General features: G+C 37.0%; 1 protein-coding gene across 1 annotated transcript in view; it reads left to right on the top strand.

Annotated features, from left to right (window-relative positions):
- The window catches only part of ST6GALNAC3 (ST6 N-acetylgalactosaminide alpha-2,6-sialyltransferase 3), a 114,901-nt gene extending 87,528 nt beyond the window's left edge, over window positions 1–27,373 (top strand). Inside the window, exons 4-5 of the mRNA XM_030455370.1 lie at window positions 25,472–25,579; window positions 27,118–27,373. Of these exons, the coding sequence (XP_030311230.1) occupies window positions 25,472–25,579; window positions 27,118–27,304 (295 nt within the window). The 3' untranslated portion in view covers window positions 27,305–27,373. The remainder of the gene's footprint in view (window positions 1–25,471; window positions 25,580–27,117) is intronic.
- The last annotated feature ends 592 nt before the right edge of the window (window positions 27,374–27,965 follow it).

Below are 27,965 nucleotides of genomic sequence, written 5' to 3'. Positions count from 1 at the left end.
TAGTGAGGGGAAAGATCTTTGTTTGCATGGTTTATGGGAGCAAACAAACTTGCCTGTCTCACACACACCACATACTGCTGGTCTGCAAAAGGTAAACTTCTCCCCTCTGCCCTCTCCTAGAAATCTGAGGTTCTGTCCACATTCTGCATCCTCTGAACAAGTCAAACAGTCTGCAAACAAGCAAGCAACTACAGCCCAGAAATAAGAGGAATTTCACCTTAAGAAAAAATCAGTATCTTTCTCACCTGCATTTGATTTTTAAAGTACATACACTTGAGATGTTGCCCATTTAGTACTATTGAAAGGGTTGTTTCTTGACATAATTTCATACAAAACTATCATGACTGTGGATTCAGGCAGCTGTATATATAACAGGACTGTGCTTGTCAGAATCTTTATTAAGTTGCAGTTGGTAAAGGAAATAGATCTACTTTTTTTCTTTAGGCTTTAATGTGCTTTTGTTTTGAACTTGTCATTTTGATTTGCCTCTGAGCTTTGTTTTGATTTTCCTTGAAGATTTCTAGTAACAATAATTGTTTGCAACAGGAAGATTCATGTGAACTGACTTCCATTTTAGACTTCAATTCCTATAAAATGAAAGGGAATTGCAATGTGGATGTGAGCAGAAAGGACTGATGCTTCTGCACAATGCTTGTCTGCTCCAACTGGAAATATATTTTCATGATTAATAAAAAGAGAGTAGAAGTCTTTGTACTCTGTTAGGGTTTTATTGATGGCTGCTCCCCAGAATACTGAAAAGATGCTATCAATACTCTTGACTCTCTGCTTAATCAAGATGTGACCCTCCAGTACAGCCAGACAGTGTGGTTGCTTCAGAGATAGAGCAATGTTACCCCTGAGGGGAGAGGTGGTTGTTATTATTTTTGGTTGATTTTTTTTTTAGTAATTCCATTAAAATGTAATCAGTGCCATTAAATAATATTTAATGCCACTTAAGTGCTGTTGGACACAAATAGGAAATCAATCAGCTTGTTCTCTACTTCAGTGGCCTTCAACCGTATGAACTGCATTGGTACCTCAGGGGGTAAGGCAGCACCTGGCACAGGAGACAAACCAGATCAATAGCAGTATGTTGGATTTGGTTTTTAAAATTGCTCTTGCTTAGAATGTGCTAACAGGCACGTTCAATATCAGGTAGCTGGGCTTGGAACAAGAAGTTTTCAAGTGCACCCTTAATGCTTGCAACTTGCTAGGTATTTTTGTTCCATAAGTCCTGCACATCACAAGCCAAAGTGATAAGAGTGGACCCTCCCTTGAGCAAGCTGAAAAGACTGTGCTTACTGTCAAATCTACAGCATGTTCTTAGCCAGGTGGTGGAATTAGGCATGATCCTTGGCGTGCTTCACTGTTGGAGCAGTGCACATTCTTCATTGATTCAGTGCCTTCAGCCTCGTTGGAGTGCAAAGATGCATTTGTAAATGATGCTTTAAAAATATTGTGGGAATTGAGATAGGTTAGGAATTGAACCACATGCTGGCTCCCCTGACAGCCAGTACCTGGTGGGTAAATGGAGTAGGGTAGTTGCCTCTAAAGGATTTAAGATGATCCCATTAACTGCGGTGGATATTTGTTTGCATTCCCTACCTGTGAGGCTGGGGGGAAAGGGATTACAATCAGTAGCTGCTAGCAAAGGTGAGCTCTGCTGACTGTTGGTAATGTCTTCATAGGGCTAGGAAAAACTGAGCAATTCTGTGCAATTTCAAAAGCCCTGACCAAAGACTCGTATCTTCCTTCAAAAAGTCCATATGAGGTGAGTTTTCACATGAACTCAAGCTATTTTAAAGACTCCTGCTGGATCTTGCAGGAATGCATTTGGCAATTCCTTGCAGCTGTTTAATTCCAACATAATTGCCTTTGAGATTTCCTTTCTGATTTTTCTGTGTATGGCACACTAAGCTATGTAGATAAGAAGCAATCTATACATTCTGTTCATAGGAGTAAATCAAAGAATATAACACAGATGGACAGCAGCAAGGAAAAGACTCCATTCTTGTAATTTAAAATGCATTGCAATGTGAATCCCACTGAGTTGAAATATCTAATTCCAAGAATTTCCTGGGGCAAGAAACATGAGGTCACTTTATTCTGCACCAGTCACATCAGTCTACAAATTAAAACATAATGAAATATATTTGAAACAATTGCACACACCTTTTTCTGAGTTCTTCACAAAATACATTTATGTAAGCCATCCAAAGACTAACAGTTTTTGCTGTGTGCTAAAAATGTGTTTTCCCCTCTGATTGCACCTAGATTGCAACTTTCTGTCATCTATAGGTGACAGATGGAAGGAATTACAAAGTCTCGTCCCTTTTGAATGTTATTCCCCTTGATACTGAATCATCCCCTACACTACAAGTGTTTTAAAACCTTGCCTTACCAACAGTACTGATTCCAACTGTCTTTTGCAAATAGATCCTAAATGACACAATAAAATATTCTTGCCAGGGCCTTTTAGCACTCACCCTGTTAGAACAGTGCCATGAGTTACACAAATCACTCTATTAGACATTTGGTCCCTGACAGGTAGATGTGGGAAATGCTGAATATGATTCTAAAAAGCCCAAACTTTTGAATTGTGGATCAGATCAGAGGGAAGATCATGTTAGTGAAGGGGAGGAACTGAATATCTTGCATCCCCAGCTCAGCCATATCTAATCTCCACACTCCTCTAAGGAAAAGCAAGATGTGCTATGTGTGCAGCCATTCAAACCATGCAGTATGAGCACGTTGCTCTGTTTTGTGAATCTGGTTCCTCACACCATCTCCATCTCAGCATGAGAAAAGTCTGTAAGCTCAGTGCAATCGTATCATAATTTGGATCTCTGCAGGAGACTGAACTCACATCACCAGAATGCATCAAGCCAATGCATATGTCAATGCACAGTTATATATCCACAAAACACTTCCAGGCCCGTGGTGACATTTTTCAAACTCATGTATTGACAGAAGTACCAGGGTATTTTTTAAGCATTTCCAGGAGGAAACAGATCATTACAATGAGGAAGAAAACCCAGCAGAACACTGACACTCAAGTACATTACTTAGTGTGCAGTTACATTAATGAGCCATTTCTTCAAGTCCCAGGTTTGCCAATAGTGTCACTGTTCGTTTATCAAGGCAGAATCATCCTGGATGTGAACAGAATGCATGTATAATAGATAACTTCTCAATCCGCCCATACCATACATTTCCTTGAGCCCATTACAAAAGATTTATTTCAAAATTGGAATTTTTTTTTACAGCTGGACAGAATGAGACTGTTTGTTGAACAAATGGTGCTAAAATCCCCAAGGGTCTGACTTCAATAACAACCAAGACTGCTGCTTAAGCCAGCTGATGCTCTTTTAATGAGTGCTGCTTGTCAAAAGATCATATCTGCAAGTTGCTGTGTAAAATAACAGCATTGAATGAGTTCATAAAGCGGTCTCTCTTCTGAAATGGATGAGGTGCTGTACCAATCTCTGCAGCACAGAACAGATACTTGTTTGAACTGAAAAGGAGAAAAAAAACAAACCCAAAGCATACGACAGAGTTTGTTTTTTTTCTTTTCTACTTGTTTTTTTTATTATTATTTATGGTTCCTTGGGTTTTTTTCCTCTTTCTTACAACTTTGTGTTCCTATATAAAAAGCTTGGTAGATTCAATAAGAAAAATGATGAAGCACAAGCTTAAGAATTAATTTCAGCTTTGGCCTGAGTAAATTAATACAAGCATGACAAGTTGCTTATATAGCAAACAGGTGGACAGTAAGATAAAGCCTTTTCATGTGACAGGAAAAAGGTCTCTCTTTGTCCCCCATAACGTTTTTCAAGACAAATCAAGAAGAGACTCCCAGACAAATCAAAATGGCAGGTTCAAAACAAAGCATGAGTCCTTTTTTGAAAGGAAGATCAGCCCCACACCAGGCCCACACTTATTAAAGTTGCTTTCTGACAAATGCAACCCCTTTATGATTGTTTTCAGTCTGCAGTCCTGATTGTATTTAAATAAAACTGTACCATGTAACTACCAAACCATTATTACCACTGATGTTTTCAGAGCTAAGATCATGCAGAAAATGAACAGCATTTAGTAGCCCTGCCATCAACATGCTCTTTTCAACATACATATTATTTATGGCTGCAGGTTAGGTTATACGCTTGTATATCACATTTTTCACCAGAAACATCAATGAGTAATTGGGTACTGCAGGGTTTCCTGTGCAATACTGAGTCATTTTGATTAGACCCATATTTTATTGCTTACATTATTAACATCAAAGTTTTTTAAACTACAATACTCTATACCTTTGATTTTAATGTGGGTGTTGGAAATCAGGTTCTAACATTCTCAAGGTACATCAAAACAACTGGTACAGTTCACATCTGTGTACAAACTAACTCTGTCTTATGAAAATGAACTATGAAGTTAATTCAGATTTGTCAGAGCCTTGAACTATGTAAGCAATGAATCTTTCAGACAGTTAATTGAAGTAGAAAAGGGAGAGAATTCACATAAAAATTTTACTAGTGCTTGGATTGAATCTTACCATCCTGGATAGGTCTGAAGATGCAAGTCTCAGCAAATCCTGACCTTGACCAGAAATATAAACATAAAATTCTATTTTGCTTTAAAAGTAATTTTTAATTTTTTCAAACCTTTCTCGATTTTGCAGATCTTGCATCTAGGCTGATAAAATCATGAAGCAGGAATAATAACAATTTCATACTTGGAAAAATATATATGTGTAGAGATGTTAGTTGAATGTGTCACCTCTATTAACCTCTCTTCCAAACCAGCAGAGAAGTGGGAATATTTACTTATCATACAAATTCAAACTAAGATGCTTCTCTTGTGAGCAAAAATACTCCCGAATTTTCTTGCCAGGGTAAAGTCTTGTGTGGTTTCCTGCATGTATTACCCTCAAGTTTTTTAAATTATTCAGGGTTCTTAATACCGGGCATAAGGTAAGAAACATTCTTTCTGGTATTTAACTTTTTAATTCCAGAGTGGTTAAACTTTTATTCCTCCAACTGTGTCTCCAGTTGTCACAATTTTTTCTATAGTAACTAAGCTGTTGTACTGCGATGCAAGGGTCTATATACAATATTTAGTATGCTGCTTGTCTGTAGTGTTTTAGGCTACACAGAAAACAGCCTCTAGCACATTAACTGCCTGTTTCACCTGAAGTAAAACAGGAAAGCATTTTAAAAGATAAGTTTTCCCATGTCACCTTTCCTGCTTGTACTTTGGATTATCAGAACCATTTCCCCCTCACATGTAAGCAGTCAGATATAGAGAAAAATGTGTTATTTAAACCATGGGAACATTTTTCTTTGCTGTTCTATTAATATCTGATAGAAATAAAAAGGAAAAATTCTGAATAAATTACTACAGGCTTCCTAAAACCTGTAAAATTATTTTTTAAACAGATCTTTGGCTAGCAAAAATGAGATCTCAACACATGTGTAATGGAGCCAGACTTACAGAGGAAAATGATCATTTCTTATGTGTGGCACCTGTCAGATTTCTTTAAGAGTCTAAATGCACGTGTTATCACTGATAACCAGCCTTACTCCCAAACAGGCCAATCAAAGCCTAATTTTGAGAGGTAAATCTTAGAGTCCTTTCAAAGTCCAATTTCAAAGCATGATCCTGCGTTATCTGGCAGAGATCATTATCAGCTGGATTTGTTTGTGCCCAATGCAGCTTTGAAGGATAGCAGTGGTAAGAAATCAGAGAGAATCTCTCTTCCACCAGCGATAACAGCCTAAGAAGTAGTACTAGTCCTAAAACTTGCCTCTGCGCCAATGGTTTTACAGTAGGGGTTTAGAGACAGCACACACAGCCTCACAGTTTGCTGAATCCCACGGTAAGATCCTTGGAGCAGTGCTCTGAGCAGGTAGCAATCATGTGGCCCTATATATCATGATTAGTCCAGGACAAAGAACAGATGGCATGAGAAGGAGATGGATTCCATGAATATGGAGTGGGTGGCAATTGTAGCTAGTCCAAGCTCTGAGACCTGAGAGAGTGATATTGGTAAATCGTGATAAATGTGAAGGGGTTGTTTCCTGGGTACTACAAGTTACAGGAAGACAGAATGGAATTGTCAGCTATCTGACAACAAATTTTTATACATGAGGAGGTTTTTTTATGGCTGCTTTTATTCTGTGATGTGTTGTTTTCATTTGTTTGTTTGCTGCCAGGCATTCATTGTGAGAATTTAGGATTTCCATTTTATGAAGAGATGTCTTTGTGTGGGAAGTGCCTGTGAGACCAACTGGGGAATCTGTGATATCACAGTTAGGGAAGATGAATTCACAACTAGTAGTGAATGTTTAAGCCCTGTTCTTCAGGTAAATGAACATAAGCAAATAAATCTGACTTACTTTTGAGTTCTGTCTCACAAAGTTAATTGCTTGATATTGAATTTTTATTGATGGTTCCTTTTCCACTCTCTGGTTACTGTATTAGGAAAAGGAGTGCTCTGAAAGCCAGGCAGAAAAGGAAAATACTACAAAGGATGTTGGACCTGAGTCTCCTGAGACACTCAGTGTATAGATATCTTTGGCTTATCAAAGACCCATTGGTCACATCTCCATTCAAGATCAAGTCTGGCTATTTCTGAGACTTAGGCAGCAAGTAATAACTCTCCAGTGGAGGGATGACATCTTTCAATGGAGATGCCAAGGTGTAAGCACGGATTTGTTCAACAGACCTTTTCTTGGCACATGCCTCAGACGGTGTAAAATGGCTCAGCAATATCCACAGAAATACATATGGGATTTTAAGGATTTTATTATGTCTCTGTCCTTACAAATAAGTAACTGCTGGGTTTCATCTTTCATTGTGACACTATACTCATTTTCATCACCGAAGAAACCAGAAGGGTAATGGGGTTGTTTCGTTATCAGAAAGTTTTGACTAGATTTGTCCTCACTGTTTTCTTAGGAGAGTTTATCTCTATGCCTAATACATATTCTAGAGTGTAATATTTGCAGGCTTTCAGAAGATTTTTACTTCTCTTTGCAGGAAAAAGAAAATGGGTTTCACAGTTCCTCACAGGAAAGCTGTGCAATAATTTCTGATGCAAAGCAGAGAAATATTTCCAATATTTACAGTACTTTCAGTGTTTTTCTTTTGAATAATTCCTGTCTCTTGTAAGAACTTGGAAAAAGGCTACTGCTACATTTTTTCTTTCAGGAAAATTTTGTTTAGTTTGGGTGAAGCTTAAGCTCATTTTTGGACACCATGTAGGTTAAAATTAAGATACTCTTTCTGAATTCTATATAAATTCTTTAATAACAAATGGCTATTTTCTCTTGACTTCAAAGCTGATTGCTTGCCATTTCCAGAGCATCTCATTTAAATTTTTGAAAATCCATTCAAAATTTATTGAAAAGGACATTTTTTAAAAGATGAAGAACAAGAAATACAAAACCACCTAGGATATCAGGTCGATTTACTGATGGGAATTCTGCATCATCTGGGGAGCTGGCGTTGAATAATAACAGGCTCTTTTCTATTTCTTGTTTGAGAAGCCTGGGTTCTGTGGTATGGCATTCATTTTGATGTCTGTTTTGTAGTACGGTTACACTTGTTAGTAGGAGGAATGTGCAGGGTTTGCTGAGAAGACAAACTACTGTGAGAATTTGAGCCAGTGAAGGATGGCACTCCATGAAATCAGCACCCCCATATTTCAAACTGTCTTCAGTGAAAGGAAAGTCTGCACAGGGAGGCACAATGAGACAGCTTTTACTGGAATTGAATCTTGTTGGAAAGTCTATACTTTGAAAAGTTTGCCATTCATTTAAGCCAGGTGAAGATTTTAATTTGCATGTCAAAAATAAGCATACATCCCAGTTAGTTATTTATGATAATTTGTGGAATATGGTTTTCCTAGTAGGGTCTCATCAGGCTTATCAGGTCTGCTTGAGATTCAGGGGCAGAAGCAGACAGGGATTTCTGTTTTTAAATGGGACTTCAATTGCTTTTCCATTACAATTGAAAGATTACTGGCACATTGCCCACTTGTAAGGGAAACATTCAGGAACTGCTGGGACAAATTGTATTCAGGTGGTCATGTTGCAAACGTCTGCATCCCCCTTATGGGCCATGCTGTATTTGGTGGTGCTTTGTGCAACTTGTGTTTGCTAAAAACTCTCTCTTCCTGTTGTCCTATAGTCTACTATGCATTGTTAATGCAATTGACTGAGAATTAGATTTATCTGTTGTCGATTTGCTGCTTGATCCCATCATCCTGAAGACAATGAGAATACTGTTGGTGGGATCAAGAGCAAGGGACCAAGAGCAAGCTGGATGTCTCACATAGCTTCTGTGTCATCTTCAGTTAGTAAGTCAGAATGGCTACTTAATTTACAGGTGTGCTAATAGTTTTGTTTTCAATAAGTACTCAGAACAGAAACAGAAAGACTGCTATTTATCTTAGAACATTTCAAAGTGAGAGAACAATGTAATAATTCAGTAGAACTTTGTGCAAATGCTAATTTTAGCACTTCAGCAGCAGACACCCACTATCCACAAAGTTATTTGGATATCAGCACAGTACAGTGTAGTGTCAGACCAAGGGCCAAATGAAATCACAAAGAACATAAATAATTTTACACCTTCATTATAATGTTGTTTTGAAAAAAAATTTCATTGAAACCTTTTTTAAATAAACATGAAGAGAGAAAATGTAGATAACTTTCTAGGAGGTGCATTCAACTCATCTTCTACCTGCTGCTACCTAATGAAAATACACAGCAATGTAAGATTTCACCTTTCCACTCTGTCAAAATCTTTTATGCATCTCCTCATGATTTTTTAACCAAGGTAAGCACCGAAGACAAAGTACTGAAAAGCTTTCAGCGTTATTTGCTTGGGGAGGGGTCCTTTACCAGGTATTTTGCCCCATATTCTGTTGTGTTGTATAATTGTGGAAGTTTATAACCAAACTGAATTGTGGAGTTTTATAAATACTGCTCAGGTAAATAACAATATGGTGGCAGGTAAAAGAGGTGAATTGAATGATATTTAATCATAGCTATGCCTGCTCCTCAGGCTCCTGGAGTGGACAGCTGAAGGGGCAAAGATATTACCACTGCAACAATGATCTTTCTATGTGAATACAAGGCATGATTCAATCCAGGCTTGCAAAAGATGTAGAGCCAGTAAAGTTCTTTATAGGCATAAAATCTTTTTGAAGCTGTTAACTTGTCTAATAAAAATATCAGATACTCTTTCTTTCCTCAACTGCATTTATTTGCTCTATTTTCTATCAACAGAAAATTCTAGAAAACTGCTCTATCCAGGCTCATGAATACACTTTCCTAGAGGGTCAAGATATATATTCCTGGCTGGATTGCTTTAAGACACAGCCATTTCCTGGCTTCCCAGTGCAAAGTCAGCCATCTGATGCTGTGCTTCCAAAGGATGTGAGTTGGTCTAGGCTGGTTTTTTTGTTGGTGATAAACAATTGGAAAAATATCATCATCTACCACAGAGCTCAGTTCAGGCAGTGTCTGACAGGTTGCAACACCATCTACCACACAGCTAGAGTCAGGCAGTGTCTGACAGGCTGCTGAGCAGGACAGAGCATGGGATGGATGCTCACTATAGATGCAACTGAGCTATATAGACCCAGCTTTGTCCACCTGAGTCTTAGCTTTTCTGCTTGTTGATAGTATTTTTCCTTGCATATGTTGCATAACCCTGTGAGGTCTCATTTGCATGCAATATTAAACTGCATAGGAAGGAGCATGTTGGCAATGTATATTTCAGGTCTGGATTGCAGTGTAAAATGCATTTTTCCCATGGTAAATTTCCATGCATTAATGCATTACAGAAATGCATTTCATGCAATTTTGTGCACTAATCAAATAATTTATCAAGAGGACATAGTTTTGTATTTCTTATGCCTTCATGTCAGCCACTCTTGTTAAAGGGAAACTCCAGAAAATTTCAGGAAATTAAGTTAACTACTTTCTGGGAGAAATTAAGTTTGTCTTATGTGTTCATTTACTGTGGTATTTTGAGGACTGAGGGAGACAATATCTAGCATGTTTTCAACCATTGTTCTGTACTCAGCCTCTATAAACTCTGTTTAATGCCATATAGGCTGACGAGTCTACAATGGATTTTGCAAGTTAGAAATGGGCAATTCATTCCACAGTGTGTGAAAACAAGCATTATTGAAAGTAACCCTTTGCATGCCCTTATAGAAATCAAATAAAAATACAAAGGCAAACAAACACAAAGCACTCAAGGTCCAGAGGACTAGAAAATTCTCTAGTTGAAGAGCAGCTCTCTGGTTTTGCTTGTACAAGTAAATGGCAAACTCAGAAGATCTCAGCTGAAAATGTTCACTATTCTTCCTCCACCTATGTTATTGTTCTCAGGTACTTACAGAAGCTTTTGCTATTGAATAATTGCTGAAACTTATTGTCTGAGTCTTTTTAAGGAATCGTCTTCATAAAATAATTTAATTTCTATTTCTTCCTCCTGACACTAAATTTTTGTTTTGTATAACCCCTTATGAATAAATTGAAATAAAATAGTCATAATGTCACCACTAAAAAAATTCAATATTTAGTGATCCTCTAGTATATAAAAAAAATAGCTCATTTGCTTTGTCTTGTAAGCAGAAGAAACACCTGTGATAGATATAAGTGCAATGCATGTCTATGATATCAGTAAATCAGTTTGCTTAATCTGTGCATATTATATACACCAGCAGAGGCATTGCATGACTAAGTGTGTAATAATGAGTACTTCACAATGGAGGACAATACTGCACAGAGTAAAGATAAAGGATAATTACAATACTCAAAAATTAGCACCCCATACTAAAGCTATGAGGACACATCAGATTTCTGCATTGCTTCACATGGTAATAATGTGTGTACCCATGTAGCTTTCATGATGATAGATGTATATAGACTGTTATATGAGCAGTTCAAGAAGGAATTACCTGTTTATGTTGAATAATTTCCATGTGAATAGTTTAGGTTTGTGAGTTTTCTTGATTTTCTTTTCTGAGATCTGCAGTTTCCCTGTACCACTGGCTTCTTATCACAGACTTGCAGTCACACAACCTGATCTCACCAGATGAAACAAATAATTGTAGTTAGATCTAGTCAACACTTAGATGAGAAATTTCCAAGGTAATCCAAGAATGCATTAGGAAACTGCTCTATACCAGTATTCCTGTCTTGTCAACACTGAGTAAGCTGTTGGGAATTTACCTAACCATAGTTCTTCCTCCTCATCCTAAACTGCCCTTTACCACTCTTGTGCTGTTAAACACTTCCCCCAGAAGCAGCTGCATTTTTAGGTGCATATGCAGTGTACCAACAACCTATTGGGATGAAAAGTACAACATAAGCATTAGTGCCAGCTCAGATGTTATATTTTAAATTAGCTTTCTGCAGCTCTGGTTCTAGTATAAGCCAACAGCATGTTAATTTTCAAGCACCATTTATGTCACCCTTTGGCTGGTGGGCATGGTCAAGACTTTCAACACTTTACAGTCAAGTACAGCCTTTCCTTTTCAAAAATTCTTATCTAGAATCAGGAGAAGTGCTGCCCTACAAGAAGGGCAAGAAAAACCAGCATTTCTATTATGATCTTCTGTTATATAAAACAGAATGAACATGGCTATTTTTATTTCTTTGTAACCTGTGATTTAGTTGGCTTATTGGACTTAATTGAGAGCTGGACCTGGAATTGCATCTTGAGCTTGCTTTTTCTCTAAGCCAGTGGAGGAAACATTTCTTGATCCTACTGAATACATGGAGTGAATTCTCACACTGTGCAAATGTCTGTTTCTTCTCAGTTCTTTGTAACAGCTACAGTTCTCTTCCCTTGGGCAAAAAGTATGGGAAATGCATACATGAAGACTGGATAGCAATAGCTTCATAGCATATATCATCAGGGCAAAATAAAACAAGAGGCCATCAGACCTGTTGCCAAATACAAATAAACACAGCATACAAAATAAATACATGAGTAATCTTGTATAATGAGAAAGGTGAAGCCCAACAAGCTGTGCAGCTTCTTTACTGTTGAAAGACTAATATTGCACTTAATTTTTCAAAGAAAGTCATGCTTTTCTTCTGTACCTTTCCCTGAATACATAACAAAGCCATGGAGCAATTTCCATAACTGAATGCATGGAATGAGACAGGCAGCAAGAAAACACTGTTAGGGTGATTGTAATTGTTATTAGGCACAATAACTAAAAGGCAGAAAATAGATATGTTCTTCCCACAGTTTAGGGTAGGCCCCATATTAGGGGGCTTCACCTCCCAAAGGTATTTCTGGCTATATACCTGACAATATGCCAGTCTCAGAGAAATTTAACTCTGGTAGAGGTTGTTCCAGTGACTTCAGTGAAGTTCTGCCTGACCACACCAGAAGTGAATTACACACACTGCTATTAATTTGGGCATTCACTCTGTATACTGTGTCAAATTGCTGATTCCTTTGCTCTTAGAACTTCCAGTGAATGTATCTCTTTAAAGTAAATGGTAAAATGAAGTGTCAATCTTTCATTATCTCTTGTGTTTATATATTAAGCTGAGTAGGAAATCTGATTACATATCAAAAGTATATACTCTTATAGAAGGAACAAAGGAGTGAAAGCTCTCTGTTGATGTTTTCTTTCAGTTTGGAAAAAAATAATTTCATAAACATTCTGGATACTTATAATATACATTTATGCACCATTCCTTCCAGTGTGAAATGAAGATGCTCATTTTCAAAATCTCTAAAACCTAGACAAGTTTGGCTATGACTTTTAAATTCAGATTTAGGTAAGGAAGTCCAATTTGTGCAAGCTTGGAGAGGTTTTCGTAATGCCAAGCATATCTGAATATGCCAGTCTTTGTACCTTTGCAGTATTTCACATTGCCTGGTATAATGTTTGTCATGGTTTTAATTTTTCCTCAGAATGAATCTCTTTTATGTCTACTATTTACAATCCCTGCCAGAGTCATTGAGCACAAGAAATTCAGTATCTGCAAGATGCAGAAACTTGCAGAAACTGCTTTCTTCCTCACACTCACATAATAAGTAATGGATGGCTTTAAGAAAGGATCTTTACTCCATGCTTTACCTGTCCATGTGTAGGACTTTGATTTCATTTGAAATGAAAGGCATAAACCTTAGGTCTGAAAACTAATAGAATTTCTGCATTTACCTGCTGATCCATAGCCTTTAGGTTAGATTGTGTGTCAGCCAGCAGTCAGCTTGTTGAATGAAGCAATACTTTAAAACTAAAATGAAATGATTTCTATTATATGTAGCCTGACACCAGATATGAAGGCAGATTTCTGGTGGCTTGTTATTGGAAATATTTTCCAGTCTGTGTGATAAGCGAGACTGAACAAGCAGTAGGAAGTAGACCTAATCAGATAATGCTGACTTGCAGACCCAAAAAAAAGAGAGGAAATGTATTTTACCTAAATGCCATGCCTTCTCTGGTCAAGACTGAGGACAAAATGGGTAGTGTAGTGGTAAAAGGCCCTTTAGAGATCAAGGAGTAAACCCTCTGGTTTCTGAGTCTGTCTGGTCCCTATTTATCTGGGATATTAATTGTCTGTAGTACAGAAGGTTTATATCTAAGTGCCTGAGTGAGTTGGAGCACTGGAGATGGGGCAAGGTGAACATCAAACTGAATCAACTATTAATTTTTCATGAAGTCTAGGTGTTTTTTAGGAACTTCAAAGGAATCTAAGATACAGACTTGTGCAGAGGGTCCCTGTGATCAAGTGCTCTATTCTGGCCAGACTGTCTGTCCACACATATCCTTCATGGAAATACTTTTGAAAGCTAGGGATATTCACAGGATAAGCAACTTCTTGGTATGATTTGAGGAGCATTCATGATGTTGCAGGATGGACAACAAAGGGTCTTACAGAAATGCTGAGCTGTTAAACAACTAAAGCAAAGATTGCTTCACCATTTCCATACCTGAAAATGAAGTGGAAGTTACCATAGATCGATATTTGACACAGAAAGTTATTTAATACAGCTTCATATTCTTTCAGCTCTTCAGTTTCCATGTAGATAATAAATTATATCAGATGCAAACAATGTCAGTACCACGTTAATATTGCATGACAAATGTGCATGCTTTTATTTTTTAGCCCGAACCCTTTTTTTTTAAACTATTGTTAGAAGATCCTCTTGGTTCTAAGCTTTTTGAATCCCCAGCAGTTCAGTTCTTAAATGTCTCTGCTCATAGGAAAAGGGATTTAATTGCACAAAACCTACTCTGCACAGATTTTTCCAAACAGCTACTGTGAGATTGAAGTTTGAAATGGATTGAGTGTGTCTATAAGTATATTCACGTTCATACATATGTGGAGTAAACACACCATCTGGGCCTTTTGCTTTATTTTTCTTACTGTATACATGGAATTCAAATAGGATTTATTTTGTGTGGAAAAATCAATAAATCATTTTGGTTGTCCCACACTTTGTATAACTAATTGTAATTAGTATAATGTCTTTGTTGGCAAGGGCTTATCAGGCAAATAGCATGAAGAGGCAAAGAAAAAAAGGCTCATTAAGAATGATGTTTTGTAAAGGTAATTGTGACGCTATCTCTGGTATTGTGTGTAATTGAATTCTTAATTTTTAATCCAGTATTCCTTCCAGCAATATAACTACTACAGTTACCTGAGGATCTCCGCAATGTAACTAAAAAACCAAATTTTTGGCAGTTTTAAATTTTAGAATTTAGTGCCAGAAACAATGTAGTCTTGTATCCTGTAACAAATGGGTTGTAGCTTCTGATTGTCATGAATTAGCTTATTTTAAATGTTTTTACGCAAATCTTACAGGTAAGGAATTGGTTAATGGCAATGGCAATGCCTAGGGAGCAGCAACAACTTCCTCTGTTAGGTGTGTGGCCTTCAGAAGAGTAACCAAGACTTAACTACCTGATACTGGGAATTACTGAAAAGATGATGTCACTAAGAGCAATGTAAAAATGTGAAGGAGAATTCAGAGCATTTTTTATAAAACTAAGGACCACAGTCCTCCTTCATTAATGTGTTTTAGTAACTTTGGTTCACTGGAAATATCAAATTGCTGAAGCTAACTGAAGATAAGTGAGCATTAGCTTACACTAACAGTGAGCTGGCTAGATTAGTCCAATAATTCCTGAGTTTATTATTCTCAAAAAGCTGGATTGTGAAAGGCTGAGAAAATTAAATAATTTGCTACTTCATTTGTTAGCAGGGAAGCCATAAAAATGCTCTTCCAGAGCATTTCACTACCATTCTAATAAGTGTGGAGATTTTTCTTTCAGCTTCCATTTGGACAATTACCCTCCTGCAGTCTATTCAATGCATATGTGAAGAAAATATTCTGAAATTGTCCAGTGTTGAAGGAACTGTGCAGTGGGCTAGGAGAGAATCTACTCTGATTCATAGTTCCTGTCCCTTTGAGCTTCTCTGTGGCAGTCTTTTCCTTTTCTGAACTGTTTGTTGTATCATGCTTTTTCCTAAAGGCTCCATCTGAGAGAAAAATCACACCATTCATGATTCTGCCAAATGTGTCTGTCTGTAATCAAGGTGCTGCCTTCAGTGGAAATATTCGTGTCAGTGGCTGCAAGCATCTGGCTTTCAGAAGCCCCTGCTGCATAAATACAGTGGCTCTTGGTTAACAGAAGGGGAAAAACTAAAACTAATCTTGCATGTCCTGGGGATTTGGGACCCTATATTTCAAGTGGGACTTTAATTAGAACTCAACTTCTACTGTTCATAATGTACATCAGTAAGAGCTGCTCATGAGAAATCCAGATACCATGTAGGCAGAGCAGTGGAGAAAGTGGGGGAAGTTTCAATACTCAGAGGCCAGGATTATTTACTTATTTCTAAATAGCTGGACAGAGGGGAGTCAATCAAGAAAAAAGTGAAAAACTAGAGAAATTTGGATGGAATATACAGATTAATCAAGACACTAATATTGATATTGAGCTGTAATATGATACCTGCATATGTGTGAGTGTGTCAGTAAGTTTTATATCAAAAAACGAAAAGGAAAGAGAAACACTTTGTTCCTTTTTTGCTCTAAAGAAAAGTTCATCTGGAGAAAGTCACAGTAGTAAAAGGGAAGGCAACATCTGTGTTAATTAGCAGTTCATCTTCAAAGCTTGACTGATGGGTTATATTATGGCCTCCTGCATTCGAATTAAAATTCAGACCCACACAAGTTCTATTTTTACCTCATTTTTTCCACATCAGAATAATTTGTCTGGATTTAAGATTTCATTTTTGATAAAAACATTGAAAAATGAACTTTTGGTCTGTGCAAATAGTGTAGAGAAGAGCACTGTGGATCAGGATTCAATTTCAGAGAATGTGCCTTTATCACATACTGCAGTATTTTAGAAAGTTTCTATGGAACAGTACTAGGAGGTCTTGCATTTTTTTAATTCCATTTTATCTGCTATATCTGGAGGAGAGACTTTTGCATGGATGTTAAATTGCTACTTATATACATGACTTAAATGTAGGGAAGGAAATCTCAATATGCATGATTTCCCTGTGAGAATGAGGCATAAGGATCTGTACATTCTCTGAAGAATCTGTTTCTCTTCCTTATTTGACAGTTAAACTCTCTGGGTCAAGGACTGTCACATGTGGGTGTTTAGTGCCTTGCACAGTGAAGATTCATAGTGCAACTGAAATATAAATAATTGGTAATTATACCCCAAAATTAGGAATGACTTTTTAAGTAACTGGAAGCACTCTTCTCAATACCACAGCTGGGGAGAGACAAGTTGTTGATAGAGGGATATGCACCAATAAAGGCATTATCTGTGGGGTTTGAGCTCTCTGTTCTCAGTGAATATTCATATTTCAGAAATGAAACTTCTCATTAATATTGCTGGTAGTAATCCATGGGCTTTTTTTGGATGAGCATCTATCCTGGTGAAAAGTAGAATTCTCAGATACATGTGAAATGTAGGGAGAAAAATGCAACTGACTTCCCTTCTGTGTTAACATCAGAGAGGTAGTGATTAAACTAAGATTGCAGAAAATTTGAAAAGATTTCAGCTGCTGTACACCAGTGTGGTTTTATATCAGCTGAGTATTTGGTCCAGTTTTCCCCTTCTCTTGAATGAGCAGTTAGGGTTCAGACTCATTCCAGCGATTCTTTCATTTTCACAATAGCAGCAAACCCAAATACCCTTATAAAAGCCTCTTCTTACATCCCAGACATAAAATGTGCATGTTTGGAAAGCTGTCTCATATTTCTTGCTTTAAACATATAAAAATCCCTAACAGAAAATGTTTTTATGAAAAATTTTAAGCTGCTTTCCGACAAGTTGGATGAAGTTCCTTCTTCAGTCAGATACATTCTGACTGTATCTTGTCTTGAAAAGGTAAAAGCTAATATAGGAATTTCTTCTGTGTTCACCTACAATAGATTTCACTAAAATATGCAGCCAGGAGTAGTAAGTGCCCTTTAATACCAAAGGAAAAGGGTAGGAAAGCCTGCTTAATTAATTCTCTTTGGGAATCCTGGATTAACTGCAGCTCTGTTTAGTTTACATCCTCCCTGGAGTAAAATGAGCAGACCCAAGACAGTAAGTATTGATTTACATGTAGATGCAGAAAAAGTTACTGTTGTCTTTTCTTCTTCTAGTTGGCACTCCTTTGAGTTTTTATTTGGTTTTGATTACAAAAGATGAAAATCTAAATCCTTCTCTACTCCCCTTCATGCTTCTCTACTCCCCTTCATGCTGTGAGAAAATGCACCAGCACTTAGCAGACTGGATGCGGTTACTGGTGAAGAGCAGAGCACATAAAACTATCCTGCAGAGGCCCATGGCACCAGCTGTGAAATCTGTGTCAAGGTTTCAGCTGTTACTCCCTTTGCCACAGCCATCAGAAGTCTTTGACCACTGAAGAAAACCTATGACCTAGCATAGACCAAAGGAAAGTGGAAAAACATGAGATTGGATTGTCCCATGGTGCCAGATCTATCTCAGACTTGAATACCACTCAGGGAAAGCAGATTTGGCATCACCTCCTCTTTGCTTCAACCACTGCAAGAGTGATTGTACTGTGGAGCAAATGCTGTGTTGGCAGAGACCAGAAGAGTTGCATTTCCTGATAAGTTCAGTTCTGCTAAGGAATGGAGTGCATTTTATTTAGGTGATTTTTAAAGAGAAAAATAGCTATGTAGAGATGCCAAGAGCCTATCCCTCAAATTTGTTTATGTGAATTTGGTTTCCCTTCATTGCAAACATAATAGCATGGTTGCAATGGTCCACACTTCTGTGGATCCTCTTCTGATTTAAACAATAATTTGCTCATCAGTGAAATCCAATCATGCTTAAGCTGCTTGACTTCAGATCTCAGGTGGCAACTGCAAGCAGAGCACTTACAAAAGCCATCCTTTACTTATATCTTGAGCATATGCAATGACCGAGGCTGTACCTCAGACCACAGTTTGTACTCAAGAAGGAAATATAGAATTCTTCATTCAAAAGAAATCAAGGTAATATGTATTTCTGGAAACAGAAGGATTGCAGAAGGGAGTGGGGAAGAAAAGAAAATTGGAATTGGGATTTACTGTTCTGTAAACTGTTACTCTAACCCTAACACGTTTTCTTCACTACAGGAGATACCATTCAATTAGGTTGATTAGCACAAGTTTTGTTGGATGAGAATCACCTCAAAGTTTTATAAATATGTTTTATATTTATTCATGCTGGAATGCAGGGTTTAGAACTATAAGTTTCTAGTCGACTTTCTTTTCTATGTGCATTGAAGTAAGCTGGAGCTTTGTGATTACTCTTGACAAAGGGGAATTCTCTGTTTCTTCTCCGAGCTCAGCAGTACAGTAGTCTGAGGAAGCCATCTCTGTCTGGATGAAATAACTTCCCTCTCTTGTTGCCCGAGTTCACATATGAATTTAGATGCATCCAATTCTGGTCAAGGAATCAGAAATGAGGAAATTACAGAAACCTGGGTAGGAGAGGTCAATTATTTTAAGCTGCTATTTCTGCTCTCCCCCCTCCCTTTGTTTCAGGTGTCCATGTACGTATTGAATAGAGCAGAGAAAGAGAGGAAAAAAAATTAAAGAACATGTAGAAAACACGAAAATTGGATTAACTGCCATGCCCAAACAGATTTGGCATGGATTTCAGTAATTACAGTAACAGATTCTTCCTTATTTCTAATATTGGTTTTCTCCTGTCTTGCCAAAAATTAAAAACAGAAAGTCAAATTATGTTTTGTTGTATTTTTCACTAGATGCAATTTAATAGAAAGACATAATTTCTCTCTGCCCTTTTGTGTTCATTCAGAACTGTCCTTTCTGTCTTTTTTTTCAAGGCCATTACAACATAGGATTTATTATTTATTACATCTCTTTCTAAATCAGATTATGAGTAGAGATTCTCATGGGTTAGTTGGTAATCTAGGAGTAGCCTTTACTGTTGTTTGTAGCAAATTCAACTGAATTGGACTCTTGTCCTCTGTGTTCCATGGATGCAGTATTAACGTAGATAGAAAACCTATATTTTTGGAGATGCCACTCATTCATTTGCAGAATTCCCAGGCTGCAGGAGTCCATCATTACATTCCCAGGTACATCTTGTTGGGTGCAACCACTGTCTGAATCTAGAATGTGGTCTGTGTTGTTCATGATGCATTCCACTTGTTTAAGCTTTGCATGAAAGCATACATGATGGATAATAAAACATCTGCCCAAATATAAATGTTTCACTTCTCAGAATGACCTGAAGCACCATGTGGGCTTTTGAATGTGTGAGACGGTCTGCTCACTGCTGGAGGGGCATGGGTGTTTATTGGGTGTCCTGCATCATTATGGAATGCAAAGCAAGCACACGTGCACACATAATTGTACAAAAGAATGAATAACTATGATACACTACTGCCTAACAGGTATCTTTATAATGCAGAAATAGCAACCATTTTATCAGGTTAAATCAATTCTCCGTGCTTGTGTCTTCATTGTTTTTCTTGTGCTACACTTTCTGCAGAAAGTATATAATGAAATTATTAGCAGCAAAGCACCAAGCCATACAGAAAGCAGAATTAAATCTAGGCTTGTGCTAATACTCTTCAACCTTTAGAGTCTTATCCCTCTCCTGTAGCAAATGTACTTCTTTTTATCATCTCAAGAAAACATTTTTCTGGCAGATCTGCTCCTCAAAGTATTAATTCTGTTAGTATAGGATTAATGGATCATCAGTTTGTACTGGGAGATAAATATTCCATATTTTTTGTTGTAAGGAGAGATACCATTCTTCATCAATAAAAAAAAATAAATCAAAGAAAAAACGAAACAAACAAAAAACCCTGCAGAAACTCGAAGGAGGACAAGAGCTGGTTGGTTGTCTTTAAAAAGTTAGTGCAGAGGGGGCATGTAACTTCCACCTTCATTCCTGAGGGTCAGACAAAAAGGTTGACAAAGGACAAGTGACAGAGAGCCAGGCAAAACTAGAATATACTGGCCCCCTCCCAGAAAATGAAAGGTACCTTGTTACACTGTGGATACAAATAGGTACCAGAGACACTTCTACCTAAGCACAACCTCAACTAAGCCAGACAAAGTTCTGGAAAATGTTTCTATTTGTTTTGTATAATTTTACAAATATTTTAGCATGCTAGAAGGACATCCCCCATTATGAAGCCTCATCTCTGCACATTACAGGTCTTCTGGTTTGTTCAGACAAATACCCTTATTTATACTTATTTATTAATCAAGGGGCCTGACAAGCTGCTGCAAATAAAGCTGCTGATGATTCAGGAGTTTGGCAGCAGGGTCATCTGGGGATTAGAGTCTATAAATGACCTTTATGAGATGATAATTTTTTTCTGTCAATTAATTGGCCTGGAGAATCTTGTCATTTTAATCTGTCATTGTTGAATTTTATTTCACTACAATGTTTTGAAATGAAACAAAAAATGGAATAGTGCCTATTAATGCTCTTGGCAAGCTCTCTGTTACTTAATAGCTTCTTGAAGTCCTAAATTTCTTCATTTTTCATCTTAATTAACACTCTTAGTTGACCTTCTGTGGTCTCTGATTTCTCTAGTTGAAAAAAAAAAATAAATATGCTTCAAAATTCTTTTCTGCAATCATATTGACATGAAATTGCTTGTCTACAGACAACCTCTGCCTTATTTATTTTTTTTTCATTTTGACTTTTTTACCACCGACGTCCCCACTGGAAATAACAGTCCATTGAACCACAGAGCTGGAATTGATTGTGCACATAAAAATTCCTAGAACAACTGAAGAAGAAAAGAACTGCCTGGAATTTTATGGTAAAATCAGAACTCAAGTGACAATGAAAATTCTACCTGATTTGAACTTGCCCTTGATCATGAAGAAAATATTGGATGTTCCTCCATTTTTTCCTGATGTGAGAAAGAACAAGCTTTTCCTTAATTTGGCCTCCATCAAAGCATAGTTACAGTTGTCAAAGGCTATGAATTTTAGTGGGTAACATTTTATGGAGCACTCTGTATTCCATCTTCTTTACAGCCATTGCTTATTGTTTTTGTAGAATATTGGAAATATAAGGCTAAAGAACCCTGTCTAGCTGCTTTTATTTGTAATTTTAACTCAAGATTTATGTGTCCCATATTACAATTATAGCAATCCTAAACATGTTCTTACCGTGTCCATTTAAAATACGAAAGTCAACTCTCCTAACAACTGCAGTTAGTTCTTTTTATGGAGTTTATGGAAAGCATTACTAAGAATGCAAATTCTATGTTTCAAGAGTTGGATCTCACAAATAACTATTAATCTTAGGGGTTAGTTTTATATTCTGAGATGAAATAATGGCATTTTAAGCACTTACATATTCATTGTGGGCAAGATAGGCAAACATATACTTTGTTTCAAGCATCTTAGTTAAGTTGATTCTGTTGGTCTTTTCATGTGTTTAATGTGAAGCATATGGCTATATAGATTTCTAGTATGTTTATTTAGCAGAATAAGTTACAAGCCAATAACTAACATTTCATATAGAATTGTAATAATACAGAAAGTATGCAAAATATACCTTCACTTTCAAGAGAAACAGGAAAAGTAACATTTTCTGAGCATTGCTTTGTCCATCTGTAAGTCATGTCTCAAAACCAAAACCATCTTTTTTTCAAATGTTTTTTTTGTTGTTGTTTTTTCGGGGTTTTTTTTTTTTTTCTTGCCTAGATCTGGTGTCCCATTAGTTTTAGAGTGTAAGAAAAAGTCAATGAGAGCCATAGGGAACAATTTTTTATTTGCTGCACACACAGACATTGCTACAGATTTACCTATAGTAGTTCTGTAGATGATGTTTTGCAAACTCCTGTTTTCCCTATTTTGGGATTAATGTCCTCCTTCAGATTTCTGCAGTAACATAGCCTTATGCTACAATTTGAATGCAATTACAGTAATAAGAAGTTCTCTTTCTAATGAGTCTCAAAAATCCCTGGCCAAAAAACCATGTAAAACTCCCCTGTTGAGAAAGAAATTGAGTGCACAGTATTAGCAAAATAGCAAGGGCTGAGACATTGCTTTGCACTAGTTTTATGGAATGGTATTTTAAAGGTATTCAGAGATTTATGACCTTTTAGGGACAGCTAAAATTGTTTTTGCATTTCTAATATTGCTTTCATTAGAATGTTGAAAGAATTTTTACAGTATCAAATTGAATTCTAATGTATTACCAAATCACCCAGAATCCCCACTGCTTAAGCATATTCCCTTGTATCCCTGTGTAGCTTCAGAGGAAAAAATGGGAGGAATGTAAGTGCTTTGTTTTAAAGTGTATAATCTGTATTCTGTCATGTACTTCATCTTCCAGGGAAGGTATATGGGTACCCACTCTGCTGTTTTTATTTATCCTGCTAGTGTAGTATATGGATGAGAGGACTAAGGCTCAATGATGTTAAAACAAGACATGAAATATTGATTAATTCTTTTTTTAAGTTCCTTTATTCTCCAGAGTATAGCGAATTTCAGATGCTACTGTCAATATAGAATTCTCCAATAAACCTGCATTATCAGAAGAGTCCTGATCTTCTGTTTGGTTTTATACATTGTTACTATGATTCTAAATGCCTTTAAAAGCTCAAGGCTTGTGTTATTCTGGTGCAGGAGCAGAAAGCAATGAAGCTTTTTATCATGGTACAATGTTACTGTGTAATAACATTGGTGGGATGGGGAATTCTCTTTTCTACACAGTAGCACAACATTCTGTTTGAAGAAATAAAAACTCTCATGGGACAGATAAAGAGAGACAATTTTGTGGCTATAAAGGTGTCAAGTGAAGCACAATTACAGTTGGTGTCCACCTAATGAAGTACAGGTATTTGACACTCTGCCTTGTGTTCTCAATTCTCATTCTTCAGGGCTAAGTTAACCCCTTATTTATTGTTTCCAGAATGGTCCTTTACAAAAGCAGCTAAACAGATACTTAGGGGTTTCCCTAAGGGAAATGACATTTCAGGCAAGCTAGGAATAGAAGTTCACACCAGGTAACCCACGAAGGATAGACATGGACAAGGAGAAGATGCACCCCATACTACTTTGAGTGTTCTTCAGTACAATAAAATCCTCTGGGAGTTAAAGTCATTTGTTTTCATTTAAAAAAAAAAAAAAAAAAAAAAAAAGTTTAAATTGGATGGATTGTATTGGAGTTTCTTTAGGAGTGTAAAGCTCTTGGCACTTCCCTGTTATTCATAAGAAAATGTATTGATCACAGAAGGAATTTTAATCTCTGTCCTGTACATGTCAAGTAAATATCACTATAAAGATTGTATAGCTATTTTTTACCTATCCTCTTAATCAGTATTTAGTCAAACTTCAACAATAAAGAGCAAGGAATTATACACAGCATCTATTCCAAAAGCCACTGACTGCCAGTCCAGGAGGTTGGACACTGTAGTTTGTTCTTGCTCTGAGACAGGAAGAAAAACTTTGTTTGTTCTTCTGTCTTGCTGAAGAGTTTAATTTTATTTGTTTTAAAGGCTGGTTAAGTTGCTGTATGTTTCCTTGTTGTGGTGGTGGTGTTTGGTTTTTTTATTTATTTTGTATTTTCGTTTTGGTGTGTGGTTTTCTTTTTGGTTTGTTTGTGGGGGTTTTTTTGTTGTTTTTTGTTTGTTTTTTGTCTTGGGGTGTTTTGTTGGGTTGTTGTTGTTGTTTTTGTTGGTTGTTTTGGTTTGGGTTTTTTTAATCCCCTCACATGAAGGCTTTGTTCCTACCCCAGGATGAAAATATTTTCAGAGTATTTTGTTGGTGTGGTTGACTGATTTGCACAAGTCCTACTTGGGAGTTCTTCTGCAGCAAAACTTAATGGTGTGCAAACCTTAGGCTACTTTGGCTTATGATGCAGAACAGACTGCTCCCTGCTGTACACAAAGCCAAGAGCTAAAAGGTGTGGCATAGAGCCCTTCCTCTCACTTGCACCCAACTGTGTCAAATTGAGCCCAAGTTGAGGCTCTGTTAAGATGGTTTTATTTCTTTTGTGGTACTTTGCTTTGGAGATTGGAGATTGGACTAGTTATTTACAATTTTGAGGTAATAATTTTCATTATTTTCATGCACAAAGCTAGAGTTTAAGCAGTTTGTAAGCAGTTAGAACAAAGCATGTTATTATTACTCATGTTGTTTTAAAGCAGTAAGTCTTGCTTGCCCAGGCTACATGGGTATCTCTGTTGACTTCCAGATCCCCATTGGTAACACGTGTGTGAGTAGAGTGAGCAGGATTTGGTCTGCAATTAACACTGCATTTGTTTGCTCACATAACCAATGTGTGAGCCAAATCCTTACACCACATTTGTTCTCAGTCATGCAGGTAATACTTTTGGGCTGATTTGAAGCAACCAGTTATTGAGGAAAGGCTGTCAATCTGAGCACTGTCCTCTTGTGCTTTTCTCTCTGCTGTGTTATACTAAAGAATGATAACATGAAATTATGTAATAACATATGCACAGGATTTTGTTTTTCAAAGCCTTATAGTAGATGGTTTTCTACCAAAATGTCCTTAGATGTTTGATTCCAGTGTGAATTTTCAAGATGAGGGTAATCCACTGAAGATTAAGATTTTGCTTGTGGAAGAGGATGGTACAAACTCACACACACACAACAATAGTTGCTTTTTGGTGAACTTGATCTCATTTTACACAGTCTACTAGTTTTTATCTTTGGAATGTAAAAATAATTTTTTTTCTGTCTTACAGGAGATGCATTGTTTGACTTCAGATATTTTACATGGTGGTTTTTCTGTGGACAGTAGCTTGAGGCCCCAAGCTGTCGAGAATGAGACTGTCTATAAATAATTCAAAATAATTGTATGGTTTTGGCAGAATGTCAAGTTGTTTAATACCATTTGTCCCAGGTAATAGATTATACTTCTTTGATAAAGTGTTGATAATTTCTCATTGCCATTTGTTCTCTGTGTGTTGTATTTTTACAGAGTGCAGTCAGGTTCATATCTCAGTACGGGTTGGTTTACCTTAATTTTGGCTATGGATGCCTGCTATGGAATTCACGTCTATGGGATGATAAATGACACCTACTGCAAGTAAGATCACAGAAAATTATTTTCATGCATCTAAAATTCTGATGTCTTGTCAAAATTTCACAATTGATTTTAATATCATAAATCGAAAAAAGGGATCAGGCAGTCATTTCCCTGTGTTTTGCATTGATGTGACACTACTGTCAGCATATTTAATCCTGATATGGCATTTGCTTTTGATAAACTAAAAACATTTACAAACTCTAACATCAGATGTCATAGGGAACTATTTTTAATCAAAGATCATTTGCAGTTTCTGAATGAGCTGAAACCTAATTCTGTTCACACGCTTCTGACAAAACATATTTACTTCTACGGCTAAAACAAATCTAGTGGAAATACCAGCGTAATAGTTTTCTGAATGCCAAATACATCTGGAAGTGAAAGAAACTGATTAGCCTAGGGTAGAACCACTACTGAGCAACCTGCTTTAACTTTCTAGGTTATATATGGCTTGTTTTGAATAGTAGGGGGTTTCTAATTAGATAATAAAACAAGTCCTGCGAGCTTTATCACAGTAAACTGACAAAAAATCCAACTACTGTTGGTGGCCTTACAGTGACAAGAAGTAATCTTATTGTCAGAAGTAGAACTCTAAATACAATTTCAAAAACTCCAAGTTAAATGTTTTAATCTACAGTACACAGTAGCAAAATACAAACTATTCCTCATTCAGAACAGCAGGAAATATCATAAACAATGTCTGATGCTAGCACAAATCTACTCTTCTTTACCTAGGCAGGTTCAAGTCCTGCATGGAACCAGAACAGTGGGTCCTCAGCTCCTAGAGTAAATTCTTTTTGCAGATCCTCCCCTCACAATCTGTGTTACTACGTTGTAGGACGGATTCCTGGCAGACCTTAAAAGTCTCCTAAATATATTGAGTCACCTTAACATGAGAGACTGACTTTTTGAAACTTGAAGATCTCACTGACTGAGTGAATCATCCAGATGGAACGAACATATGTTGTTCTTTGTTTATAGAAACAAAGTAGATGCCCTGAGATGAGGGGTGATGGGACTAAAGTCCTTACAGAGTTCAGCCGAGCTGGTATTGCATAGCCCTGATGTAAAACCAGTTAACAGTGTGATAACACTTCAGTCTGTTGGCAGCAGAGCAAGATGGGCTTCCTTAAAGCTGCAGTTCTGCCTGCATTATCCACTTACGATGTCTATTATTTTTTAAGTGCTTTATTCTGCCTTATTCAAGAACCAGCTTCAAGAGCTGTGACTGTCCAATGAGAAGACTTTGCTTAGGTATGTAGTTATATAGACTGGGTTCTCCCAGGTTAAATAAAACATGCAGTATACCTAAGAACCAGCCCCCCAGCTTCTTACTGGCTCATAAGATCAGTGTATTTGGAGACACATAGCTTCATTTTCTTTAGGAAAATTCACAAATCGTGTTGTTATGAAAACCCTTATACAACCTAGCAGAGCTCAGGTGCTGACACATGTGAAAGATTTCAGGGAATTCAGGTGCAGTATATATTAATGTTTTTTCTTGGAAATAATATTTAAGTGTATATTTTTTTCCCTAGGTCAGAAGGCTTTCATAAAGTTCCCTACCACTATTACGAGCCAGGAAGAGATGAGTGTGAGGAATACTTTCTCCATGAAAATGCTCCATATGGAGGCCACAGGTTTATAACGGAAAAGAAAGTATTTGCTAAATGGGCCAAGAAGCACACAATAATATTTACACACCCCAACTGGACAGTGTCTTGATACTGGTTTTCTAAGCTCTCCCTTAACAGCATATTACAAATGTGTCTCAGTTTACAATAATTTTGCTTACATCTGGCTGGCCTTTCTCAGCCTAGGTAACACTAAACTAAAAACCAGAAGACAAAGAGGGTGATGGTTCAGCTGTTAAGCAAAATTAATCAGTCTCTGGAAGTCAGACACATGACTTGTTATTTCTTAGGGGTATACTCCACACAATGCACTTTATATTTTAACTGGATTTTACTTCAAGGCAGTAGCAGTTTAAAAGCATTGATATTTCCTGTATATACAGGTGCACACAGAGAACATGGTGGACCTTTAAAACTTGTCCATAACCTGGGCTAATTAAAGTTAATATTTTTAGTTCATTTGCAGTACTGCAGCTCTAGTTCCTTTTGTGGTATTAGCAGAAAATTTCCACAAAAGAAATATAAGGAAATATACAGACCTCCAAGATCCGTGAGCGAGTAAATTTTTAAAAAGACTTGAATACAGTGATAAATGTGAGTGCTTGCATATATGGTAAAATTACAGATGAGCTAGACATGGTTCTTGAACTGCATGTAACTCTCATATGAGAAGATAATATTTACTCGAGGTTCCTGATTAATCCATGACTTCTGAAATGCAGCTTTTTTCCACCCTGGTCAGGCTGCACCAT

This window comes from Calypte anna, chromosome 8 (assembly GCF_003957555.1).
Source record: "Calypte anna isolate BGI_N300 chromosome 8, bCalAnn1_v1.p, whole genome shotgun sequence".
In the NCBI taxonomy this organism is placed as follows: Eukaryota; Metazoa; Chordata; class Aves; order Apodiformes; family Trochilidae; genus Calypte; species Calypte anna.
Note: the sequence above shows the minus strand (reverse complement) of the source record. Positions and strands in the feature narration are given on the sequence as shown.